Here is a 21,308-nt window from a genome sequence, read left to right as displayed (position 1 = left end):
ACACAGAGAGGACCGCCCCTTTATGCTGTTCTCTCTCCTCATTGGATAAAGGTTGTAGGATACAAGGAAAGTTTTCTCCTCGGCTTACAGCAGAGCAGAGTGACTGACAGACCCGTGTTTCAGACCAAACACTCTGTAAGTGATTGCCGTGGGAAGATATAACTATTTAAGACATATTAACACAAATATTCCGCTTACTTCTGCTTTAATCTAGAAAAAATTATCGGCAAATGGTCCTATTGAAATAGCATAGGTACAAACCTTAAGTGGATAAGAGATGAGCCTAGATATAGCCTACTACCTATAATTATAACAATCAGATTGCCGGATTTCACCTTTCCGTTTTATAAGCCTTAATAATATCTATAGAAATCTATCTATATAGGCTATATATATTTTAAGCAAAAGCAAAAAGCAAAAAGTAAAGTAAAGTAGTAATAAAAGTAGCCTAATGGTAAACGAGCATCTCCTTTCCTGCCTCAACCAGGACGACTACACTTCCCATAATCCTTAGCGGTCGGAGGCGCTTGCGCAATACGTGCTCCACGGCCCTGGCTGCTGGTAGTGTTGTTCAGTGTTGTTGTTGTTGTTGTGACATTTAGGGGGGCTAAAAGACAGAATTACCGACGTGGTTTTAACCCCGAGCCTGTCGCATGAGGTAAGAAAGACCCCGTGGTGAAACGCGGGCTCTGTCTCCGACTTTAACCCGCAGGTTTCGGTGTTTTCTCCTTCACCGAAAAACACAGTTCACAGTTAAATTAGTTGTTGAGCGTTAGCCACTAGCAAGGCAGACAAGCTAGCAGAGCAGAGCACCAAACAAAACCAATCAAAGTCAAAGATTACAGAGCAAGAGGGCGTCGTGCCAACCAGCCCCGCTGCTCAGGGAGGATCTTCACAAAATAAATAGTTGAAAGGTTTGTGTCGGTCGAGGACTAAAAGGCCGGATAACGCCTTGTTATGTGAGCTAACACACTGAGTCAGCGAGCTAACGTTAACTTAGATAAACAGCATCGCTTTCACCTCGTTACAAAACGTGTAACTGGGAGATGTGGGGCTGCTGCTGCTGCTGTACAACATGAGATAAGATTAGATAAACTCTATTGTTTAGAATTAAATTTATTGTGAGCTAAAAGTGAGTCACATACCACTGCAGTAGGCTAAACAGTAAAACAATACACATACAGTAATACATTAAAGACACATTCAGTAAGTAAGTAGGTAATAGGGAGACAGAGGTGCACAGACAGTTGCCACAAATTGCAGCGGCCGAGATAATTCAATACAAAATACAATTTAAAATAACAAAAGAGAAAGAAAGTGAATAGTGCCATAGTTTTTGTTTTGTTTTTGTTTTTTACAGGAACAAGGTAAGTGTCAGTGCACATGAAACGCAGGGTGTGTATGTTTCGATATCAATAGATTAAAACCTAGGTAGCAAGAAGGAGGGGGGGGTAGAGTAAGAAGGAACATCGCTATGCAAACAAATCCATGGGTCCATTGTAAATACATTGCAGGACAATGGCAGCATTCAGTAGGACAGGACAGACAGCAGCTATGCTTCCCTAATTTATGTTGGTTAATATCATAAGATCTGTTAGACCGACCTCTCCTCAATGTTTTGGGAAGTTTATTACTAGTTCCTGTCCTCTTTTCTTTTCCTCACGTGATGCACAATGCACTGTCCTTCTGTCCAGGTCAAAAGAAGGACTTATTAATGAATAAATAGGCTAAATAATCTTCACATGGTTGATGTGGTATGTTGAGGTAGTTTTTTTTTTTTTTTTTTAGAAACAAGTAAAGTTATATCAGTTAGGAATTAGCACCATATGGCTCCAAAACATGACACACTTATGGTGAAGTGCCAGACAGCCTTTGTAATTGAACTGTTTCAGTGGGTTAGGGTTAGGCATCTACTGGCTGTCAAGGAAAATAATAGGAGAAAAATATTGAAAGTAGGCGTTTCACAAATGTTCTTGGAATTGGTGTGGATGTTAAATAAATATAAATTACTGTAGATTGAATATTAACTAGTAATATTCCTATGGCAGCTGTGTCTCTCAGCATGCTATACCACATATTGCAAGAATAATACAAAGTCCAGTCCATTTATGTCTTGTCCTGACTTTGCCTGTGTGGGTCTGGTGTGGTTGCTGGTTGCAGGTTACTGGGTGAGCCCCTCCCTGCCATGAGAGCTGACCACCAGGTCACCAGCCCCCCCTCCTTCTGCAGTTGATGGATCTGCAGCTGGTCCAGAGATGACAGACAGCGTCAGGGCCTTCCTCCGCAATGTTGCGACGGTCAGCAGACACACACACACACACACACACACACACACACACACACACACACACACACACACACACACACACACACACACTAACACTGTGTTCCTTGTAACTGATCTGTGACCGTGCTGTCATAGCTACTAATGGAGTCATTCAGCCTGATTCTGAAATAAAAACACATGCTTTATGAAGTACACCAAGTTGGAATAAGTTTAAATTAGTTTGTACAATTGACCTGAAGTACCTGTCTGAGCAAAAGTTAAAAACAAAAGATGCACAATACTGTATGTTATATTGTAGAGGGTCGGCTTCAAGTTTTCATGTGTGTTTCTCTCTCTTGCTCTCGGCTCTCTAGGGGATCAAGGACTCCATATTGGGGATTGGGACAATCTCCAAGCTGGATGCCCGCATCCAGCAGAAAAGGGAAGAGCAGCGGAGGAGAAGGGCCAGCGGGGCCCTCGCACAGAGGAGGGCACAGAGTGAGGAGCGCAAACCAGACAAGTAGGCCTTATTTTTTAAACATCATGCTGATTTATGGGATTGAGTACCTTGCTCTGAAAGCCTAGGCATGAAACTCCACCTGACCCTGACGGTTCAATACTTTCCACTCAGGAAGCTTAGATTTGCAGATTATCAGACAAAACATTTTCACAAATACATTCAGAATAGTAAAAAATGATTTCTTATAATAACAGCACTTCTTTGCCCTGATATGATTTTCACAGGCAGAACTTCTGCTATTTCCCACAAACTCTATCAATCAACCAAATGGTTCAGGGCTGTGGTTACGATGTGCTACTTCAGTTGAAGTGCTTGTTTTTGCATTTCATTCTCATAAAACTGGTTATCAAAATGGTTTTTGTTAAATCCTGTACCAAAAAAGAAAAGCATGTTAATGTTTTGGTTGAGAATATAATATATATTGAAGGGCAGGGGCGTCTCTGAATTTCCCCTCAGGGACAATAAATTATGAATCTGAATCTCCTGCACTAAAACCGGTAATAACAATACACACTTATGTTGAGACACATTTAATAAAAACAAAAAACACAAAAAAACAATAGCTCCTTTGATTTTGCACTTGGTCATGTTGCAATTATATTGTGATCAATTGTTCAGCCCTTAAATGGTCATGTATTTCAGTCAACTAGGAATGTTTTGGGTGAGGCTCGACCAATCAGTTTACACACAGCTTGAAAGGAAGTGCTGAACTCCCTCGAGCCTCTGTTGTTGCCTCTTGTCTTGTAAACAAGATGCGGCGTTGTTGGACATTTTTCAACATTATATGGTGATGAAAAATAAATATTCCTTCCTGTACTATCTTTAGTCTCCCTTTCTCTTTCAGTGAACCCAAAGTAGCCAGTAGGATTTTTCAGTGCTGTGCCTGGAACGGAGGAGTGTTCTGGGTAAGACACCGACCTATAGTTCAGCCTTGTCTCTCATATACTGTTGAAGACACATTTCAATGTAGGTCCATTTGGATGGCAGTTTTTCTGGCCCCATTTTGTTCCAGTCGTAACTTTTAGCTTTTGTACAATTTTTTTTTTCTGTAAATTATTATATCTCAGATAACCAAATCTGCTACACCCATGTTGTGTAGCTTTGATAAACCTCTGTACCTCTGGGGGCTCTCTAGTCTGCAGGTCCCAAAAAAGTCTCAAAATGTCTTCAGATTGCTTATGTAAATGGAAATCTTCAAAGCTTTTACAGTTTTAGATTTAATTTCCATTTCCTGGTTGATGTTACGTTCAGATATCGATGAAACTGTCGTAGCATAACAGCAGATTCTGAAAGCCCAGTACAGTACAGTCATGTGAGGAGGCCGCACTCAGTTCTGAGTTCATTTCTACTGAACACTTTGTTTAGTTATCCCACTTCAGTCTGTTTCCTATCTTGCTAATATTCTGCTTTGTGTATTATAATATACAACACAGTAGCCTCAAGTGTTAATGAGTTGAAGAGTAACTGCAGCATTTTATCTCCTCTCCAGCTCAGTCTGTTTCTCTTCTACCGGGTGTTTATCCCACTGCTGCAGACTCTCACAGCAAAAATCATCGGTATGTATGTATGTATGTTTGTCTGTACTGCTGCAGGTGAATCTGGGTCAGGTTGTCTGTCTTGTGGCAGGAACCAGCTATAAAAACAAGTTGTTTTCTGCTGCAGGTGACCCCTCCCTCCACGGCAGTGTGTGGTCCTGGTTAGAGTTCATCCTGACCTCCGTTTTCAGCGCTCTGTGGGTTCTCCCCCTGTTCGTCCTCAGCAAGATAGTCAACGCCATTTGGTTCCAGGTTAGGCCCTGACCTGTTTGTTATGCAGTCGTGATGTGATGACACAACAGGCTGTCACTTTTAAATCTATGCATACAGTAGATCCCACAGAGACTCATATTTCATATTTAGTGGCTTTTGTTACACACTTTCTACACTGTCTTATTCATTGTTGGTTGAATATTAGAGTTGCAGTTCCAGCTGACCTCACAGAGAGCTGCAGTGTGGTGCATATTCACAAAGTCCTTCATAATAAGATGCTCTCCTCCAAAACAGTGTTTCATAGAAAACGCACCAATGACAGACTATTATATACCTAAATATAGACAGGTTTCTTGTGTACAAACAATACTAGGTGCGCGCGCAACCAGGGGGCAAAAGACTGCTTCGGAGTGAACTGATATCAATGTAGATGCCGTATTGTTTGTAGGACTGCAGCCGATATCCGAGTACTCGAGTACTTGGGCAGTATCCAAGTGCCATTTCACTATTTCCATCCATCCTTTCGCCGGTTTGTGCAGTTAACAGCACAACAACTCCTTGTCCTTTTCGTTTTCAGCTTGACTCCGCTTGTAAAAAATGAGAAATGTCCCGCTTTCTGCCCCCTGGCTGCGTGCACATCTGCGATGACGTTGCACAGAAACCCGTCTATATATACTGTATATATGACTTCTACTGAGTGGCGAGTTAAAATAAAATAGTAAAAAGCCCTGCTGGGAACTAGATGGAAAGAAGGTTTAAATGATGCATCATTTTAGGGCTTTTATTGTAAAAAAACAGGAAAAACAGGTAGGAATTAAACTGAATTCCTAACTTGTTGTTATTTAGTTTTTTTTTCTCTGAACTTTCATGTCTGTGCAAAAAACACATTTATTTTAACGTTGGTAAAATTCAACATTACACAGAAACCATAATCTGTCAGTGTTTCAATAAATATCTCCTGACATCTCATGCTGTGGTTGTAAAGCACCAGACCATTGTTTTTCAGATTCAGTTTTTTTTTCCTTTTCCTTTTTATATGATTTGTCACAGTTTGCCTCCAGTGTGTGCTTTTCTGTTGCAGGATATAGCAGACCTAGCATTTGAAGTGTCTGGCTGCAAAGCTCAGCCGTTCCCCAGCGTCAGTAAGATCATCGCAGATATGCTGTTCAACCTCCTGCTCCAGGCTCTCTTCCTCATTCAGGTACATTGTAAAAACAAGACACGATACATGACCAGACACAGCTGCTGTCTTTGTTTCTCTGTTTATCAGAACTGTATCTGACTCTCTTTATAAATCCGTCAGGCTGTTTGTGTTGGAAGTGTCTTGTCATTATAAGCCCAGATTCACTAAATGCCAGTAGGCATTTAGTTTTTTCCACATTTGCTAATGAGTCACACAGAGCTGTTCTGAATCATACATGAATAATGTACAAGGATTCCTAACTGCAGTGTGGGCGTCATGTGTGGTGAGGTTGTTTTTTCTGAAATAGTTTTGGGAACTGATAATGAAGAGGAATTGTTCTGAAAACTTTTGCACCTCAAATTAGACAAAATTGCTGCTCCGAAGGCTTTCAGAAGCAAATGAGAGGAAAATGCACATGCTGCTCTCTCAGTGCGGACTTGCTGAATATAATTGTGTTGTATATTGTTGTGATTATCTAGGGTATGATTGTTAGCCTCTTCCCCATTGATGCCATTGGACAGATGGTTAGCCTCCTCCACATGTCTCTGCTCTACTCCCTCTACTGCTTTGAATATCGCTGGTTCAACCATGGTGAGATTCCCACGTTGTAGTTCGCCCACAGAATAAATCATATTCATTCAGTGGAGCTCCAACTCAAAACAAAATGTGTGGCTGTTTATGTTCGTTTAAGGCATTGAGATGCACCAACGCCTTTCCAATATTGAGAGGAACTGGCCCTATTACTTCGGCTTTGGTTTACCAATGGCTCTGTTGACCGCCCTGCCCTCCTCATACATCATTAGGTAAGTACTGGAAATAAACTGTCAGGCTCATGGACGTTGAAAACAATCATTAGCTGCAGCACTACTGTTGACTTGTGCAGTGTGAAAATGTCTATATATGGTTATACATTTACACATTAGTGTCATAGAAACAGTATTCAGGTTACTTCCTGACCTACTTTCACAGCTTCATTCAACTCGCCAACATATTTATGATATAACAATTAGGCAAACTATGGTAAGCATTTTAGTACAACTCATAGAGATGTAAAGTCTTCAAATACATTTGCATATTTATTTCTAGTAGTAATATTAGCTTTATTGTCATTATATTGAGGGTCAGACAACAATATAAGTGAATTTGATTAGCACCTGAGGCAGTCGCGCATGATTGCACAAATATTGAAATGTAGGGAATGACTTGGAAAGGTAATTGGAAATTCCTAACCACAACACCAATATATGTAAAGAAAAAAAACTCCCTTATCTCTTAATTATCTCTTAAAATATGTGGAACTGAAATGATTAATAGTTTGATTAATTAGTTAAATTAATCTGTTTTCATTTACTTCTATTTTGATGATCTGTTAATTGTTTTAATAGTGGAATGTGGTAAAATGTGGTTTGAGGATTTGAAGCTTTATCTGTCATTAATGGTGGTAATCTGATAAAACTGGCTCTGGGGATTTTACAGACAAACGGATTAATTTAGAAAAATAATCCACATCTTAATCGGATTATTTATATTATAATAATTAATAGCTGGTGTCATAAAGATCTGTTTTTCTTGTCTTGCAAGTGGAGTTGTAAATTTCTTAATGTCTTGTATCATTATTACCTTCCTTCTCTACCTAGTGGCTGCTTGTTCTCCATCCTCTTCCCTTTGTTCATCATCAGTGCTAACGAGGCTAAGACACCAACTAAGCTGTAGTAAGTCTAAAACAGAAACCTTTACTTGTTTTAAATAGTTTCCCCTCTACTATGAGTCACTGATCACATTTCCACCACTCTTTAACAGCCACTTCCAGCTGCGTCTCTTCTCCCTGGTTGTGTTGATTAGCAACAAGCTTTTCCACAAGACAGTCCACCTGCAGTCCTCCCTGACGTCGTCCACCTCCTCGGAGCGGCTGTCCTCCCCTCACACGTCCCCGACCCGCCAGAGACTTGTGCCCACCCAGTGAAGGGATTCGCTCGAAAGGAGATGGAGAGAAAACAGCGAATAAGTGGCTTCACTTCACTCGGTGTGAAAAAAAAAGTGTTTCTTCCAAAAGGATTTCCCTTAATGAAGATGAAATGCGGTTTAGGACAAAGGGTTTATATGTTTTTATCAAATCTCTTTGGCCCTCTGGTTATTCACTTGCAGCAAAAACCACCAGACACATTTTCAGTGTGACACACAAATCGAATGCCCTGTGCCTCACACTCAAAACACATTATATACTCAGCTCTTTACGTGTTTTCTTTTGTAAAATTTTATTTCATTGTTTTTGTATAATGTGCCATTTGAGTGAATCTCCTTTTAATATATTACAGCACAAGAAATCCCTTAGTTTTAATATGTTTAAACAAACTTGTGACTAAGGATTTTTTTTACTGTAAAGGGGCTTGTTTGCATTCAGAAGCACAGCACAGTCTGTTTCATAGACAGTATGTTTTCTCTCTATGTTGCAAGTCACATTTCTCCTTCACAGGTTGAATGTTTTCTTGCACGTCGGATTTGTGTTTCTCCAAGTATGGTGTCCGACCAGTTCCAGTAGTGACCTGATGCATTGACAAAGGGAGGATGTTTTTGTCCTGTTACAGCTTTGTTTTGTTTTTTTAGAAGACTTTTGCAAATAAGTTCAGGAGCTGCTATAATAATAATCATTGGTGACCTTTATAGTGGAAACCAAATAAGTCACTCTTGTTGTGTGTTTGGTTGGTGTCTCATCCAAAATTAAATTCTCACTCTGATGTCTGATGTACATGTTGCAAAGTGACACCAGCAAAAGGAAAAGCTGCCTCAGTGTTTCCAGTCTGTTTGAATTCAGTACGTGATAGGTGATATGACACTGCCAAACTGATGCGTCTATGTTTTGTTTATTTCACTTCAACCACTACAATGCTAAGCTCTGCAATGAAGGAAGGAGTCTTGTAGTTTCAGTCTTTACAATGGGTGATCAGCCTTAACCTGCTTGCTCTAGTTTTTTCCCCCCCAAAGAGGGCTGAAGCAACTATAACTGGTCCCTAAAACTGGCTGTTTTGCTCTTTGTGCTGTTCATAGTATTAATACATTGCAGATTGTTCGACCAGAACCACACCACCACCACCATACAGCGACCCAGTCACCAAGTTTTCACTCACTCATCAGAGGGGAAGGACCTCGATTTTACAATGGTGTTTGTGCAGACTGATATTTGTGAGTGAGGTTTTGTAAAAGTAATACGTCTAATTTCAATAAAATTGGTCCGTATTCAATATTTTGATCACTGTGTTCAGGGTTTTGCTGCTACTCACTTCACACTATCACTTTCAATATATTGTGGATTGCACATCTACCATATCTGCTTGTTTGTGATAGTTATGCACAGAAACGGTTATTTTCTCACAAAACAAATTATTTCTGCTAATTAACAGACACATAATAACATCTAATATCTTATATGTTTAATATCTTACTGTTTTTTCTTTTTTTTTAGATACATATAAATGTTTTTTTCTCACTCACATTTTCTTGTCACAAGAATACAAGAAACTAGCTGTTTGTTTATTGTGTGTGTTTATTGATATAACGCATTTCTGCAAATTAACAGATACATAATGACATTTAATATCTTACTGTTTTTCCTTTTTTTAATACATACTGTATAAATGTGTTTTTTCTCACTTGCATTTTTTTGTCACAAGAAGACAAGAAACTGGCTGTTTTGCTGTGTTTTTATTGATATATCACATTATTTCTGCAAATGAACAGACACATAATGACATTTAATATCTTCTTTGTTCAATATCTCACCGTTTTTCCTTTTTTTAAATGCATATAAATGTGTTTTTCTCATTTAAATGTTCCTGTCGTAAGAGTTTCCAGCCAGCAGGGGGCAACACTTCTATCTCCTTTCACTAAGGACACGTCACTACACTACACGGACAAGGTAGGGACGGAAATATGATGGACAGCCAGACGACCAATCAGAACAAGGCGGGTTTACTGTTGACTGACGCACAGCCAATAAGCGCGCACTCTGGCGCCGAAGGGGGCGGGACTTAGCTCACGGTGAAGGTTGTGTGTGAAAAAGTGTATGAGTAACAGGAGCGGAGCGGGTGAGTCTAACTGAACATTTAATAATGAACTTGCGAGCTTATTTAGGAGCGGTTTTTAAAGTCTAGGTTGTCAACCTGCTGCAGCATGTGAAGAAGGTGTTTATAAAATAAAAGAAAGAGACGCGGAGCTACGGTGTTCATTATACAGCAGCTAGCATGTTAGCCTGAGTAGCTAGTTACACACTTCTAGCTGGATGGAGGCAGCATCAGCACTAGCCGGCCTGATGCTGACTAGCAATACGATGCAGCCCAAAAAATCTGGCACAATCAATGCGTGTGTACATATTATTAAATGTGCCCGTTGGGGTTGTACTAATAGCGAGTTAGCAAATAACTAGCTTCAGCTGAGTTCTCGCTCTGTGGGGATGTTGGAAACAGCCGGGGGAATCTGTCACTGGCTCTGATTGATTGTGTGCTCCATTCAAAGTTAGCGTTATTAATTAGAGAGCTCTGCTGAGCTTCAAGGTTTGTGTGTTTTCACTCTGCAAAGATGCCTTATTATTAATGTAAAATGTGAAGAAGACAAGAGACGAATGAGTCTTCTGCACAAGTTTTCCCAGAGTGGCTGCTGCTTCCTGGTTCCTGACGCCACATCTTAGTGCGTGGCCTTATCTGGTTGGGCTGGACATGAAAGTTCACTCCTGCATGAACAAGACTTTGATTGCTCATATGAATGACTTTCTTGCATAAAGATATATTTTTCTCACTAAAAAGGGATTTTTAAGCGTGTATTATTATTATTATTATTTAAGCATTATTATAATTATTGGGCTATAGGTGCCTCTGCTGTGTTTTTCTCCACAGTTAGTGTTACAGTGTTTGTCTGCTTCCTCCCACCAGGTAGTACGGTGAGCTGTCCCTAACCTCGCCAAAATGACCAAGTTAGGCTTCCTGCGCTTGTCCTATGAGAAACAGGACACGCTGCTGAAGCTGCTCATCCTGTCTATGGCCGCTATCCTCTGTGAGTCCCCTGCTTCCTATACAGACACAGAATTATCTCATTAATACTCAGAGACAAACTTAAAAAATTGATTGATTAATTGACTGTGCTTTTTTTTCCTTCTCTGCAGCATTCTCCACCAGATTGTTTTCCGTCTTGAGGTTCGAAAGTGTCATCCATGAGTTTGATCCGTAAGTGCTGCTCATGTCACAAGTTATTTCCCATTGTTGTTAGATGATATTCCTTCTTGAAATAAAGTCTCACTTTGGCGTCTGTCTCATTTTCACAGTTACTTTAACTACCGTACCACCCGCTTCCTGGCAGAAGAAGGATTTTATAAGTTTCACAACTGGTTTGATGACAGAGCATGGTATCCTTTGGGGAGAATCATCGGTGGCACCATCTATCCAGGTGGGAAATTAAACAAAAATGACCAGATAACAGAACGAGTTAACATCTGCAGGCTTAAAAAGATTGCTAATGAGCTGAAGCTTACTTGAACCTCTCTCTCTTTTTCTCACTAGGATTGATGATCACGTCTGCCGTCCTGTACCACGTCCTACATTTTTTCCACATCACCATCGACATCCGTAATGTCTGCGTCTTTCTGGCTCCTTTGTTCTCCTCCTTTACCGCCATAGTCACCTACCACTTCACCAAGGAGCTGAAGGTAAAACACATTATAAGATGCACAACAAAATATATAATTAAAGATCACGTGCTATTATTCAGAATCGAAAGAGCTTGTTTTCTTATAAGGCGCAGGTCAGTGATTTAAGCCCTGAACCAATTAAATATAAGAACTACTAAGTGGTCATAATTGAAGCACCAGAGGCAGATATTCGACATTTTGTTGCGGGTAAAGGTCAAGATCATAAAACACTGCATAGTAATACTACTATACCCATTGTGCAGCTCAGTAGTGTCTTACAACAACAGCTTCTCATTGGCAGATAAATACCCTTTAAAACTTCATGTTACCACTTTGTAATCCAGATTCTTTGTTAAAAATCTCACCCTGGTGCAGGATAACTCAGTCAGATGACATAATAATTGTTCAGGCAGCTCCCTGCAGAGCCACAGAGGACATTAAACTGTCTAACTTATTGCATAGAGTGAGTGATAATCCTGTCGGGTAAACTGGTATTTATGCAAAATTTCTGAGCCCCTTTTAAAATTCCATTAGCAGCCTCAGTGGAAGGTATTCCCGCTAGATGAGAACTGTTTAATGTTTTGTTAAATGTACTTCTCCTAAACAGTTGTTTGTCTCTGTAGGATGCAGGTGCTGGGCTCCTGGCTGCTGCCATGATTGCAGTGGTGCCTGGTTATATCTCTCGGTCCGTTGCCGGCTCCTATGATAATGAAGGTATGTGCGTGCTGTGCATAACAATTTAACTTAAAGAAAATATGATAGGACTTGTTAATCAAATCCCTCTGTGCCATCCTACCTAGGTATTGCCATCTTCTGCATGCTGCTGACATACTACATGTGGATCAAGGCTGTCAAAACAGGATCAGTGTACTGGTCGTCCATGTGTGCACTGGCCTACTTCTACATGGTAAGGAAATCTCAAGATGTATAAATAAATAATTTATATTATATACAGTGGAAACCGCTTATAGTGATCACAGATATAGTAATCAACCGCTTGTATGGATCAAAAGGCTTGGGGCAGAATCATTTCTATACAAATGCTGTTTAAATAATTAGTTTATAGTCATCAAGAAAACCACTTATAGTGTTCATTTTTGGTCATTTTATAAATGAAAACGTGCAAAAACAATTTAATTACTGCCGTGATCCCTTGCCGGACGTCTACTTCTGCTGCTAGCTGACGTAAATGAGTCGACACCGGGCGCAGCTGGGTTACCGATTTGCACTACGGAGGCAACTGCCTATCTACAGTATAATATTAACCACAGTAAGCTATACATTACGGTGCTGTATTGTGTACAGTATTTGAGTTATGTCTGCGCATTAATTAAACTTGCACGGTGCCTCTCGAAAAGCATTTGCAACGACTGTACCATGTTTGAAACATTAAATAAAATTCGGTAAATGCTGAAGCTGTCCATTTTGTTCTGTTTTTCTCATTGAAAAACGATACAAATGGCGTTTAGATGATTCTGCATTTAAAAATTAAGTGAAATAATTAAAAAATCGGTTATAATAGTCAACCTTTTATAGTGCTCACATTGACTCTGGATCCACGTGATCACTATAAAGGGTTTCCACTGCATATCCACCAAACGCACACAGTGTCTACTTCTTATAGAGGTCCTATGTATTCCGGTGTTCACAACACTCTTGGCGGTGACAGTTTTTTGTCGCCACGCTCAGAGTGCTTAAAGACGAAATCTATTCAACTTTTATAACAGCACAGCACTTGTCAATGTTACTTTTCCCACACTAACCAATCAAAATCCAAGAAGGGGCGGGACATACGTTACCAACGACAACACATCCAGAGACATGGCTATGTTTATATCATGCACCCACACTTGTTTTGAAGGTAGGCCTACCTCAGGGTCCATGTTGAAAGCTGCCGCTAATGCTAAGGCATATACGTATGTACAAACTCAATGTTATATATACCAATGTTGTGTTTAAAGGAAGGAACATAGAAGTGTCAGATGACTCATTTTGTAACCTAGCAACAGCATCACTCTGACGAAAGAGAGAGAGAGAGGGAGCTCTATAAGTAAGGTTGATGGCGCTGTCCGCGTAAAAAGCAAGTTCGGCAGACACGGCCTCTCATTCAGACTCTACAGAGGTCATGACCGTGTGGTTGTGTGTCTGTAGGTTTCCTCCTGGGGCGGCTACGTGTTCCTGATCAACCTCATCCCCCTCCATGTCCTGGTGCTGATGCTCACAGGCCGATTCTCCCACCGCATATACGTGGCCTACTGCACAGTCTACTGCCTGGGCACCATCCTCTCCATGCAGATCTCTTTTGTTGGTTTCCAGGTGAGGTGAAAATACTGCATCAAGCAGCACTCAGCAGTTTCTGCGCCTGTTGTTGCAGAATGTCTTGTAAATTTACGTAATCCGGGGTCAAAGACGTTTCTCTCAGTTCAACTCTCTGTGTCTCCTCTCTCGTACACCAGCCGGTTCAGTCTTCCGAGCACATGGCGGCCTTCGGTATGTTTGGCCTGTGCCAGATTCATGCCTTTGTGGACTACCTGCGCAGCAAACTCAACGCCCAGCAGTTCGAGGTGCTGTTCAAGAGCGTCATCTCCCTGGTTGGCTTCATCCTGCTGTCTGTGGGCACCGTTCTCATGCTGACAGGTAAGAGGAGAGATAAAACTGCACTAATAGATAAATTGAGATATGGTGGGCATTACAAACCTTCTTTTTGAAATGATTAAAGCAGAAGTAAGCGATCCGGTCGTTTTGGCTAACTTCTTGTCAGCCGATGGAGTTAGCAGTCCCCGCCCTCGTCCCTACGTCACCACATTCACGCGCATCCCTTGGCTGCACACACAGAGAGTACCGCCCCTTTATGCCGTTCTCTCTCCTCATTGGATAAAGCTTGTAGGATACAAGGAAAGTTTTCTCCTCGGCTTACAGCAGAGCAGAGTGACTGACAGACCCGTGTTTCAGACCAAACACTCTATATAAGTGATTGCTGTCGGAAGATATAACTATTTAAGACTTATATTAACACAAACATTCCACTTACTTCTGCTTTAGGGTGTTTTCACACCTGCATTGTTAGTGCACACAAAATTTAGATCGCACTAAATTTGGTCCCGTTTGGGTCAGTGTGAAAGCACATCGCACTCTAATGCGCACCAAAACTAGTGCGGCCTGAGGAGGTGGTCTCGGTTCGGCTCCAGCCGAACTCTGGTGCGCACTAGTTGATGTGTGAAAGCAACTGCACTCTGGTGCGACCCAACTGCCAGGCAAACTCAACTAGTTTGAGCTAAAAGGGCTCCCGTAGTCGTTGACAACGGGTTAAAGCAGCGGGGAGACCGCCCGGTGCTCCGGTCCTCCTCCGGTCCTCCTCCGGTCCTACGCACAGACGAAGCAGCAGCAGCAGCAGCCGGTCGGTGCGTGTCTGCTGAGTCGCTCAGACACCGGACAGGTCGGCGGGTCCGTCCCCTTTCGGCCATGTGTATTGTATTACTTGAACTAAGATGAAGTGTGATGATGATGATTTAAATTGACATGCCCGAAATAAACAAATTGATTGATTGATTGTGTCCGCGGAGCAGCTGATTACTGAGCAGCAGAGGTTTAACGTTTAACCGGGAACTAACGGGACCGAGCTGGGTGAACGCAACCGGAAACCAGCCGGAAGTACCAAACTAGAAAAGTAGATCGGAACTATCGTTTGCCAAGAGTTATACATACAAACAATATAGAAATAAATGACCAGAGCTACTAACAACCGGCTCTTGAGTCTCCATCATGAAAGTTTTATCAATCAGCGCTTCCAGATTTCAACCGGTAGTCATGGAGACATGGCGTTCTCCAAGTTTGGTCCCGAGCGGTCCCGAGTGACAAAAAGAAGGTGTGAAAGCAACCGCACTAACTGAAAAATTAAACAATGTATCATTTTAACATTTGGTGCGCACTAAACATGTGTGAAAACACCCTTAATTCCATCTTTCTCTACTTTTTTGAGAACTTGATTCATGTTCTTTGCTTTGACCACAACTCACCTATGCTACTGTATGTTTCCCTCAGGTAAGATCTCTCCATGGACTGGGCGTTTCTACTCCCTGCTGGACCCCTCCTACGCCAAGAACAACATCCCCATCATCGCGTCCGTCTCTGAGCATCAGCCCACCACCTGGTCCTCTTACTACTTTGACCTCCAGCTGCTGGTCTTCATGTTCCCAGGTAAGTGTACTGTGCACTCACCATAAACACACAGGTAGTAAAGGAGTTTATACTGTGTGATCACTCTTTTGGATATAGAAGCTCATTATGTGTATGTGCTTGTTGGGGTTTTGACTGACATTTACCTTTGATTTCCTTACAGTTGGTCTTTACTACTGTTTCAACAACCTGTCGGATGCCAGGATCTTCATCATCATGTATGGAGTGACCAGCATGTACTTCTCAGCTGTCATGGTACGTCCAGATTAGAGTTGCAGTCACACCTCATGGGCTCCTTAGAGAGGTGTTTGTGTGCACTTAGGGCTTATAAATGGTAAATGTGAATATGTACCAAGGATTAATGACATGCACCGTCTTCATGCCCTGGAGGTGTTTCGGCAGAGCAGCTTTAGTTGCAGTCTGATTCCACCAAGATGCAAGACTGAACGCTACAGCCGCTATCAAACTCTTCAGTGTGCAAATAGCTCAATAGCTCTGTCCCACTCATGTGCAATACTACAGCACTTTACTACTCCAGTCATAGCTTTTTAATTATGTTTTAGCTCATATGTATTTTTTAGATTATTGGGTGTCTTTAACTTAATTTATATTGTAGATAAGTCTGTAATTCTTTAGATAGATCTGTTTTGAGTGCACAGCTGCTGTAACAATTGCAATTTCTTGTGAAGGACTATTAATCTATCTATCTATCTATCTATCTATCTATCTATCTATCTATCTATCTATCTATCTATCTATCTATCTATCTATCTATCTATCTATCTATCTATCTATCTATCTATCTATCTATCTATCTATCTATCTATCTATCTATCTATCTATCTATCTATCTATCTATCTATCTGTTAATGTGCATCCTGTTTGTTGCCTCCACACAGGTGCGTCTTATGTTGGTGCTGGCTCCAGTCATGTGCATCCTGTCAGGCATCGGTGTGTCTCAGGTGCTCACCACATACATGAAGAATCTGGATGTGAGTCGGCCAGACAAGAAAAGTAAGAAGCAGCAGGACTCCACCTACCCCATCAAAAACGAGGTAGGAGCTCTGACGGACAGGTTCAGTACTGTTTGATTGATCAAGGTATTTTTATTTAGTTTTACAAGTTATAGTTTACAATTTAACATAAGTCCAACAGAACACACAGGGAGAAAAAAACAAACAAATCGTAAATCCCATCCACCCCCCACAAATACCAGACATACAGAGTTCACAGTATGAAATACAAAGTTCAATATACAGAACTCACATAGCCAGATTGGTTCAGTACTGTTTGATTGATATCCAGTAAATGATTACTAGACAATAGATGTTGAAATGGTGTTGAGTATTCACACAAAGTAAAGTCTGGAGAAAACAAATCAGCTCAAATCACCTCTGATTTATCTTATTATTTTTTCTGTTGAAATACCGCTTTTATGACATTTCTCCTAAATAATTTCTCTCCTAAGTGTCAAAGTCAAAGTATGCAGACGATTAAAACCTGACATCCTGTTTTGCTTACCTACCAGGTTGCCAGTGGGATGATTCTGGTCATGGCCTTCTTCCTCATCACGTACACTTTCCATTCCACCTGGGTGACCAGCGAAGCCTACTCCTCTCCCTCAATCGTCCTGTCGGCCCGCGGCGGCGACGGCAGCCGCATCATTTTCGACGACTTCAGAGAGGCCTACTACTGGCTCCGCCACAACACTCCTGAGGTCAGCGATGCCCAGAGAAAAAATCAGGATGCTGAGTTGTCTGAATTGTACAGATGAGATTATGGAGTTCTGCTCAATAATACATTGATCTGACCTTTTGTATTTCCAGGATGCTAAAGTCATGTCATGGTGGGATTATGGCTATCAGATAACGGCCATGGCTAATCGAACCATTCTAGTGGACAACAACACCTGGAACAACACTCACATCTCCAGAGTTGGACAGGTGAGCTGCGAAGAGGAGGTCACCTTCAGTATGAATAAATTTCATACTATGAATGTGTAAAATCAAATATAGTCAAAATATAATTACACTACTAATCTCTTAATATAGGACCAGCTATTAATCCACTGGGGGAAGTGTTTGAAATATTTAAGCCATTAATTGTCATCTACTATATCAAATGTTTAAGTTTATTTTAATCATTTTTTTCACAATACAAATGACACACAAACATTTAAATTCCTACTAATTCAGTGTTACTTTAGATAAATGGACCAGTATCTGTGTAGCTTCCTTAACTTTGGCGCACATCTGCCGATATGGTTCCAACATAATCTTTTTCAGAAAGTGTCGGTATTTAGGAATCTTTACGATCAATTAATTGTGGCGTTTAATACCACGATTAATTGTGAAAACAAGTAATCGTGACATCCCTAGTATGAATTCATGTTAGTAAAGTGCTGATGTGTTGACCCGGGGTCGCTGTTTGCTCCACAGGCGATGGCATCGACAGAAGAGAGGGCCTATGAAATCATGAGGGAGCTGGATGTCAGTTACGTCCTGGTCATCTTTGGAGGACTGACGGGTTATTCCTCAGATGGTACGTATCAAACATCCACATGTATCATTTCCACTTTGCACTGTTAAACATTACTGTGTGTTAAAGGAGAGTTTGGGTCATTTTCTAAGTAACACTCTACAGCTCTAGGTCCCTGAGTGCGACCACAGGAAAAAATCTGAGAAAAATCTGTGCAGACCGGACCTAGCTCTCCTCCTGCTAGCTGCGCTACACTGCAGCGAAGTAATGGGGGCAGTTCTTCTAACCGCGACTTTGTCCTCTCAAAATATCACTACAAATGCTTTGCAACATCCACCAGTTCTTTACCACACAACACTGAGTGAGCATAACTCCATTAATATGAGTGTTAACCTGTGTTTTTATCACGTACCTCTGACCTACTACCTTACTAGTCGACTGTTTCTATATCAACAAAGACAAAAATGCGAGAATTTAATGGATTTAGGAGGAAAAAAATGATTTTAGATGGGGGGAAAAAAGCAGTTATATTCATATTGATGCTTTTTTTCCCATCTAAAACCGTCTGGTCTGCACATATTTTTCTCAAATCTTTTCCTATGGTCGCACTCGGGCACCTAGAGCTGTAGAGCGTTACTTAGAAAATGACCCGAATTCTCCTTTAACCCATAAATCTGGTATTAGGGATAACATGAGTTGTATTTCGGTGAACTTTCTGGACTTGGAATAATTCTTTTGAAGGCATATCCAACCACATTTTTTTATCAGCACCTGTAAAATTATCCTTTGTCATTCACAGACATCAATAAGTTCCTGTGGATGGTCCGAATTGGGGGAAGCACAGACACAGGCAAACACATCAAGGAGCACGACTACTACACTCCCACCGGAGAGTTCAGAGTGGACCGTGAGGGCTCGCCCGTCCTGCTAAACTGCCTCATGTACAAGATGTGCTACTACCGCTTCGGCCAGGTCTACACAGAGGCCAGTGAGTAAACCCAGCAGCCGGTGTAATCACACTGTGAACACACATTAGCTTGAGTTTCTCCTCCTCAGCGTTGATCTGTATGTTAGTTCTGCAATTCTGATGATCTTCCTGATCTCCCCTGCAGAGCGTCCACCTGGTTATGACAGAGTGAGGAACGCTGAGATTGGGAACAAGGACTTTGAACTGGATGTGTTGGAGGAAGCCTACACAACAGAGCATTGGCTGGTTAGGATATACAAGGTAAACCACAAACTTTCCTTCTTGCATATGTCACATCTGTTGGGATCACTTCTTTTGGTATGGTTTAGTTTGCTTATGAAGTATTGGTTGCACGATTCAAAGCTGGCCCCACATTCCCGCTGTACTACTACTGAAAAATACTGTATGTCTGTGTGCAAAAGCATGGTATGAACTCTGATCTTATCTTGCTCTTTGTTTCATCCTCTAGGTGAAAGATCTGGACAACCGGGGTCTTTCAAGAACATAAAACAAACCCTCAGCTGGCAGTGAAAACAGCCTTTTAGCGCACAGCACTGAACACCTTCCCCTGTGGTCTGCAGATGAGTGGGAAAAGAGTACTTTTTTATACTTTTTGTTTTGGGGAAGAAAATTGCATCAAAGAGATTTTTTTTTGTGGATGATTTCCTTTTTTATTTTGTTATAATGAAATGTCTCATCTGGGATCAGAGGAAGCTGGTGTCAAAACATCCAGTCTGATGTCAGGAGTTTGCTATGAAAGCGGTCAAAAGAAAGCAGTGTTCAAATATGAGCACTTTGGATTTTTACAATGTGGTCAATTAAAGTGGGGTTAAACATGAAAAAAAGAAGTGATTTGTGTCCTTTCTTTCCTCTCACAAAATGCACCGAATGAACATGGTAACATGCTGGTACTCCTACATCATTATTAGTTAAGCCTTCTTAATAATTCAGGCCATTTTTGGTGAGTAGTGAGCTACATGTAACTAAACTAGTAATTAAACTATATGGCTACTAGTCCATTTACATTCAGAGCCATATAAATGGTTCAATTACTTTCTCCCACTTTAGTACAGTTAAAGGGATAGTTCACCCAAAATTGAAATTTCACTCATTATCTACTCACCCTCATGTCGACTAAGGGCTGGGAGAAGTTTCAGAGTCCTCCGTGGCTTCTCTGAGTTACAGGGGGTCTCGGCGTAGCAGTGCATGTCCATATAACGGTCGGTTGCAAATGGATACCAACTGTCTTCGTAACAAAAAGACACACCAAAAAACATCCAAATACCTCCATGCTGCTCGTATGTAATGTCCGTCTTGTATTGAAGACCCGAAATGCAAAATTGTCCCGAAAAAAATTAAATAGGTTTGTTTGTAGCGGAAGCTCCTTTTCCGTCCTCTTCCCAGTTTGTCCAAATTTGACGAACCGGGAAGAGGAGCTTCGAGAAGCTTCCGCTACAAAACAAGTTTGAAAAATAGACTTATTTAATTTTCAACCGTTATATGGACATGCACTGCTACACCGAGACCCCCTGTGACTCAGAGAAGCCACGGAGGAGGACATTTCAATTTTGGGTGAACTATCCCTTTAACTATTGAAACTACAAACAATTATGGGCCATGTTCATCAGTGCTCAGCTACATCATAATGCATAAACTTCCCTAGTCTCAGCCTGACAAAGCATTCTCACAGACATACTTGAAAACTAAGGCTAATATACTGGCACTTCCCAGTGTGCAGAAGTGTTTGGTTTATGTATGACCTGAGCTACAAGGCACTTTTGCAATCACCTAATATAATAATAATTTAGTCTCTTTATATACTATACAAGTAGCTCTAGCTGATCAACATGGGTATTTCTCCTTAGCACTGTTTTACTGTAGCTTAACTTCTTCCAGTTTGAGGTAATTGTCAGCTTGCAAAGCTCTGCTCTAAAGTAGCTTTCCAACACTGATTAAGGTCAGCTAAATTCCTACAGCTGTTAAGAGAACTGAGGAAATTTACTTGCAACACCTACTTTTGCCCAAATCATCTACAGTATGTGATAGAAGACTGATGATTGTCAGTAGAATTACCACACACTTTATGTCCAGTATATAGACATTATAATAAAGACCATCAGAGCACAAGTGTCTAAAATAAGGCAATACTCTTTTATTGTAGTGCATCAAGCAATACATGTCAACATAAAATCAATAGTGTTAACAAACGTGTACAATACATTCAAAACAGGAAATACATTGACAAGGATTGTATATTAATAAAATTAATTAAAATGCCAAATAACATTCTTTGAAC

The 21,308-nt window shown here is 40.9% G+C and overlaps 2 protein-coding genes across 2 annotated transcripts; both read left to right on the top strand.

The window, feature by feature from the left end:
- The first annotated feature begins 506 nt into the window (after positions 1–506).
- ei24 (EI24 autophagy associated transmembrane protein) lies at positions 507–8,034 on the top strand. Its single transcript, XM_083987123.1, has 11 exons — positions 507–658; positions 2,161–2,297; positions 2,641–2,786; positions 3,631–3,691; positions 4,276–4,342; positions 4,449–4,573; positions 5,616–5,735; positions 6,197–6,308; positions 6,409–6,520; positions 7,355–7,429; positions 7,518–8,034. Exons 2-11 carry the CDS (start codon positions 2,256–2,258, stop codon positions 7,678–7,680), a joined length of 1,023 nt encoding a protein of 340 aa, XP_083843249.1. The 5' UTR covers positions 507–658; positions 2,161–2,255; the 3' UTR covers positions 7,681–8,034.
- Positions 8,035–9,731: 1,697 nt separating this feature from the next.
- Positions 9,732–19,860, top strand: stt3a (STT3 oligosaccharyltransferase complex catalytic subunit A). Its single transcript, XM_083986783.1, has 18 exons — positions 9,732–9,799; positions 10,640–10,760; positions 10,870–10,930; positions 11,029–11,150; positions 11,264–11,409; positions 12,015–12,105; positions 12,192–12,298; positions 13,543–13,707; positions 13,848–14,028; positions 15,433–15,588; positions 15,731–15,822; positions 16,467–16,622; positions 17,096–17,284; positions 17,394–17,510; positions 18,006–18,108; positions 18,845–19,033; positions 19,158–19,273; positions 19,482–19,860. Exons 2-18 carry the CDS (start codon positions 10,673–10,675, stop codon positions 19,518–19,520), a joined length of 2,118 nt encoding a protein of 705 aa, XP_083842909.1. The 5' UTR covers positions 9,732–9,799; positions 10,640–10,672; the 3' UTR covers positions 19,521–19,860.
- The last annotated feature ends 1,448 nt before the right edge of the window (positions 19,861–21,308 follow it).

The sequence above is a fragment of the Trachurus trachurus genome (assembly GCF_905171665.1).
Source record: "Trachurus trachurus genome assembly, chromosome: 14".
Lineage (NCBI taxonomy): Eukaryota > Metazoa > Chordata > Actinopteri > Carangiformes > Carangidae > Trachurus > Trachurus trachurus.
The sequence above is the reverse complement of the archived record's forward strand: the minus strand, read 5'-3'. Positions and strand labels throughout refer to the sequence as shown.